The sequence below is a fragment of the Lolium rigidum genome, chromosome 6 (assembly GCF_022539505.1).
Source record: "Lolium rigidum isolate FL_2022 chromosome 6, APGP_CSIRO_Lrig_0.1, whole genome shotgun sequence".
Lineage (NCBI taxonomy): Eukaryota > Viridiplantae > Streptophyta > Magnoliopsida > Poales > Poaceae > Lolium > Lolium rigidum.
In genome coordinates, this window is record NC_061513.1 from 353,893,034 (window position 1) to 353,898,393 (window position 5,360).

General features: G+C 49.2%; 1 protein-coding gene across 1 annotated transcript; it reads left to right on the forward strand.

Moving 5' to 3' along the window:
- The first annotated feature begins 4,129 nt into the window (after positions 1–4,129).
- On the forward strand, positions 4,130–4,767 carry LOC124659742 (RING-H2 finger protein ATL39-like). The gene has a single exon (XM_047197559.1). It carries the CDS (start codon positions 4,142–4,144, stop codon positions 4,691–4,693), a length of 552 nt encoding a protein of 183 aa, XP_047053515.1. The 5' UTR covers positions 4,130–4,141; the 3' UTR covers positions 4,694–4,767.
- The last annotated feature ends 593 nt before the right edge of the window (positions 4,768–5,360 follow it).

The following is a 5,360-nucleotide window of genomic DNA, read 5'->3' on the forward strand; positions in this document are numbered from 1 at the left end:
ATGACCTCCTCGGTTCCATAGCCCTTGGAGATGCTTCCTTACGGCCTAGCACGGTTATGAACATATTTCTTCAAGACTCCCATGAACCTCTCGAAGGGGAACATATTGTGTAGAAACACAGGACCGAGAATGGAAATCTCATCGACCAGGTGAACGAGGAGACGTGTCATAATATTGAAGAAGGATGGTGGGAACACCAGCTCAAAACTAACGAGACATTGGACCACATCATTCTGCAACCTTGGTAGAATTTCTAGATTTATTACCTTCTGAGAAATTGCATTGAGGAATGCACATAGCTTCACAATGGGCAGTCGAACATTTTCCGGTAGAAGCCCCCTCAATGCAATCGGAAGCAACTATGTCATTATCACGTGACAGTCATGAGACTTCAGGTTCTGGAAAGTTTTCTTCTCCATATTTATTATTCCCTTTATATTGGAGGAGAAGCCAAACGGGACCTTGATATTGCTCAGACATTCAAAAAATATTTCCTTCTCTGCTTTTGTAAGAGCGTAGCTGGAGAAATGACGTCCTTTAACTCTCTCATGCAGCTTTTTGGGGTCTTTCCAACGTTGCTGGTCCTCCCGTGCTTCTGGTGTATCTTTTGTCTTACCGTACACGCCCAGAAAGCCTAGCAGGTTCACGCAAAGATTCTTCGTCACGTGCATCACATCGATTGAAGAGCGGACCTCTAAGACTTCCCAATAGGGTAGATCCCAAAATATAGATTTTTTCTTCCACATGGGCGCGTGTCCGGCATCGTCATTCGGAACAGACCGTCCGCCAGGACCCTTTCCAAATATTACATCTAGATCCTTGACCATACCAAATATATCAACACCATCACGATGGGGAGGCTTCCTTCGGTGATCAGCCTCACCGTTGTAATGCTTTCCTTTCTTTCTTACGGGATGGGTAGTCCTAAGAAATCGTCGATGCCCCAGGTACACGACCTTCTTACATTTTTCCAAATAATCACCTTCGAGCTCATGTAAACAGTGCGTGCATGCATTGTATCCCTTGTTTGACTGTCCTGAAATGTTACCAAGAGCAGGCCAGTCATTGATGGTTACGAAAAGCAGCGCTCTTAGGTCAAATTCCTCCTGCTTGTGCTCGTCCCACACACGTACACCTGTTGACCACAGCTGTAGAAGTTCTTCGACTAATGGCTTCAGGTACACATCAATGTCGTTCCCGGGTTGCTTCGGGCCTTGTATGAGCACTGGCATCATAATGAACTTCCGCTTCATGCACAATCAAGGAGGAAGGTTATATATACAAAGAGTCACAGGCCAGGTGCTATGGCTGCAGCTCTGCTCTCCAAAAGTATTCATGCCATCTGTACTTAGACCAAACCTTAAGTTCCTTGCATCCTGTGCAAAGTTTGGGAACTCTCTATCGATTTTTCTCCATTGGGAGCCATCGAGCAGGTGCCTCAACATCACGTCTTTCTTACGGTCTTCTTCGTGCCATCGCAACAACCTAGCGTGCTCTTTATTTCCGAACAAGCGTTTCACCGTGGTATTATAGGAGCATACCACATAACCTTGGCAGGAACCCTCTTCTGGGGCGCTCGCCCTCAACATCACCGGGGTCATCTCGTCGATCTTATACCGCAATGCGGTGCATACCGGACATGCATCCAAATTCTCGTACTCACCGCGGTAGAGGATGCGATCATTAATGCATGCATGTATCTTTTGCACATCTAATCCTAGAGGGCGAGACAATCTTCTTCGCTTCGTATGTACTGGCGGGCAATTCGTTACCCCTTGGAAGCTTCCTCTTAATTATTGTCGACAACTTTCCAAATCCTGAGTCGGTGACACCGTTCTCCGCCTTCCATTGCAACAATTCCGAGTGTCTTTGCCTAGCTTTTTATGGCCATCTTCGCAAGTTGGGTATAACAATTTGTTGTGATCTTCTATCATCTTGTTGAAGACCAACCTTTCCTTTTCGGTTTCACATTCTCTCCTTGCATCGGCAATGGCCCGACCAAGATCATCATCAGCGAGGCTCATCCGGTGCCTCTTGATCTTCTACTTCATTGTCTTCATTGCCTTCTGCGGTATCATCGTATTCGGGAAATTGGGATAACAGTCATCATCATCTTCCTCTTCTTCATTGTCTTCCATCATAACCCCTCTTTCTCCGTGCTTGGTCCAACAATAGTAACTGGGCATGAAACCGGATCGCAGAAGGTGGCTGTGAATGAGACTCGAGTGAGCGTAATTTACGGTATTCTTGCAGTTGACACATGGACAATACATGAAGCCACCATGTTTGTTTGCCTCCGCCACAGCCATAAAATTATCCAGGCCCGAAGTGAACTCGTCAAACCGTCGGTCAATGTACATCCATTGCCGATTCATCCGCATGATATAATTTTGCTGATCAAAACCATTACAGAACATCACGATGTATATATACACGTGCATTTTATCAATTACAGATGAAAAGGATAAAGTTGTTAACCTCGATGAAGAAGAAAAAAGCAAGTTAAGTGTGGCTTGATTTGTGTAAACTCAAGTGGAAAATCCTCTTAAGCATTTCATCAAACACCTCTTGTGCATGTGAAGAAGAGAGGAGAGCAATACACCCCTCTTGTGAAGAAAGTGAAAAAATGGCCAAGTGTGGCTCACACTTGGGCAGGGCAAGGTAATATAGCCAGATTGGGGACCTTGTAACACAAACCGGGTCCAGAGGGGGGCCTTTGGACCCGGTTTGTATTACAAACCGGGACTAAAAGTTTCCCACGCCTGACACGGCCTGCCGCGCCCTGCCGTGGACCCTTTAGTCCCGGTTTGTATTACAAACCGGGTCCAAAGGCCACTACCGGACAAGCTCTGAGCTAGTGGGGTCGTCCTGGGCAAAACGAACCGGGACCAATGCCCACATTAGTCCCGGTTTGGTTCTGCACTGGGACATTTGCTTGGGATCAAAGGCCTCTTCTCTAGTGTGGCGACTGATTCGTTAACGGCATGATCGTCCGGTGGCATGGGCGGGAAAGCGGTTGCAATTTTTTTTAGCCAATCGGTTGGGCTGCACACACAAGATGATTATATTTTTCCACACGGCTTACCTATATTTGCATGTCATTGGGTTAGAAAGTTGGGTATCTCAATTCTTTTCATCACCATATCCATATGCAAAATTTCTTTTAAGTAGTGTTTTTTGGCATAGTGTTTACGAAAAATCAATTTGTTTTTTTGGCACAAGCCCTCTAATATCAAAATCTAAAAGATGAAACATGTACAATCCAATTTGTGAATTCAATAGAATCCCAAAGAAGTGCTTGCCAAAAGCACTTCTGATTACACCTATTCCTAATCCTAAATAAAATGTAAGGATGTATATTGGATGGAATGGACTTAGAATCTGATTGTGGAGTTGATTCACGATTATAAGTTCATAAACCTAAATCGGTGGAGATGCTCAACTTTACAACTTAGTGATGGATGGGCGAGGACGGCGGCGCGTCTTCGGCTCGTTCTGGTGTTCGCAGTCTTCGCTAGGTGGTTTAAAGATCTTTTTGTAATTTTTATTACTTTAGGTTTTCTCTGTACTGCTATTGATGATGATTAATAGATAGGTGGTCATTTTCGCGAAAAAAAATCGGGCTGCAGGGCAAAATACATCTGGTACCCAGAACATAAATATCCAGGGATCTCATCTCAGGCACGTGGAGCAGAGTAACAGATCTGGTCGACCTGACCACCGAGCTATGATGATTGATGAGTGGTTCGTGTGTATCTTGGATCGGCTGTCAATCTTCCCCGTGGGTGATAGATCGGTTTGGGTCACGCTTTGCTCAAATATCTATGGCGGTTGCCATCACTTGGGCTCGAGAAAACACTGACCACCTTTGCTGCGCGTTCACTCGCCGTTGCGATGAAGCCTCAGACCGACCCATCCCTGCCGCCCGGCCCCTTTATATACGGCCGTTTTGCCCAGCAGAGACGTACGCGACCTCAAGAAAACAAGAAAAGCACACCAAGCTTGCTTGCTTCCTCCGGCACCGGCAGCTACGGCTGCGCACCAGTAGCATACACCACACCACACTACACAACCTGCTGCTGCTGCTGCTGCGGCTGCCGCTATTCCGGCAACGAAGCCGATCGATCGAGGAGTCTCGAAGATGAACACGCCCAACTCATGGCTGTTCGCGGACAACTCGAGGTACAGCAACCGGTCGCGGCTGCTCTTCATCGGCCTCTCCTTCGCCATCGGCATCGCCACCTTCCTCCTCTACCTCGCCATCTGGTACGTCTGCACCCGCCGCAGACGCAGCCAACGCCTGAGCGCCGCGGGCCTGGAGGACCAGGAGGCCGGCGCCGCCTCGCCGGGGCCCGAGCGCCACGGCATGAGCGACGCCGCCATCGCCGCGCTCCCGACCTTCACGTACGAGCTCCCCGCCGTCGTTGTCCCAGGGGCCGTGGACGACGCGAATGAGGCGGCGGCGGACTGCGCGGTGTGCCTCGGGCAGGTGGAGGCCGGCGAGACGGTGCGGCGCCTCCCCAAGTGCGCGCATTTGTTCCACGCCGAGTGCGTCGACGCCTGGCTGCGCGCGCACTGCACCTGCCCCATGTGCCGCGCCCCCGTCGGCCCGCCCACCGCCGCCGCCTCCAAGAAAGACGGCACCCCGCCGGCCGATGGTATAGCGACGGCAGAGTCGCTGCCACCTGTCTAGCTTCATTTTGGGATGATTGAAGAATTAATAGCTACGAACAGCGATCGGTCGACAAGGTAGCTAGAGGAGCGTAAGCTAGGAGGGAGATTAATTTGGTTCGTAGTACAGTATATACGTACGTGTACAGGAGTATCTATGACGTCGATTGTTTTGGTATTTTTACCACTGCTGGAGTAGTACTAGGTAAGCTAGCTGTTGTGATTTGTTTTGATTCAAGGAATGAATCTATAGTACGTACGCATACTGTACAGCAGCATTCTGGACTCTTCCGCGGCTGCGAACGGCCTCTGTTGCACGGTTCGGCTCCGCCGTCGCTAGGTACGTCGGCCTCGGTGCGTTCCCTTCCACTGGCACACGCCCACTACAAGGTCAACGTCTCCCCGACCGATTCTTCTCATCGCTTGAGGAATCCACCCAGAATGAAACCGTCCGTCCAAGCATCCGTTCGTTTCGTGCGCGCACACATATTTTGTTTCTAGAAACCACCATCAAAGAGCATCTCCATCTGACGGCTTTTGGGGATTCTGGGCCAAAAACGGCTCCCACAGCCGCTCCCAAGTGCTAGCCCTAGAAGAAGCGACCGTTTGTTCATTTTGTGAGGTCGACGATACAATAATCCCACAGCGCTAGCCCTAGAAGAAGCGACCGTTTGTTCATTTTGTGAGGT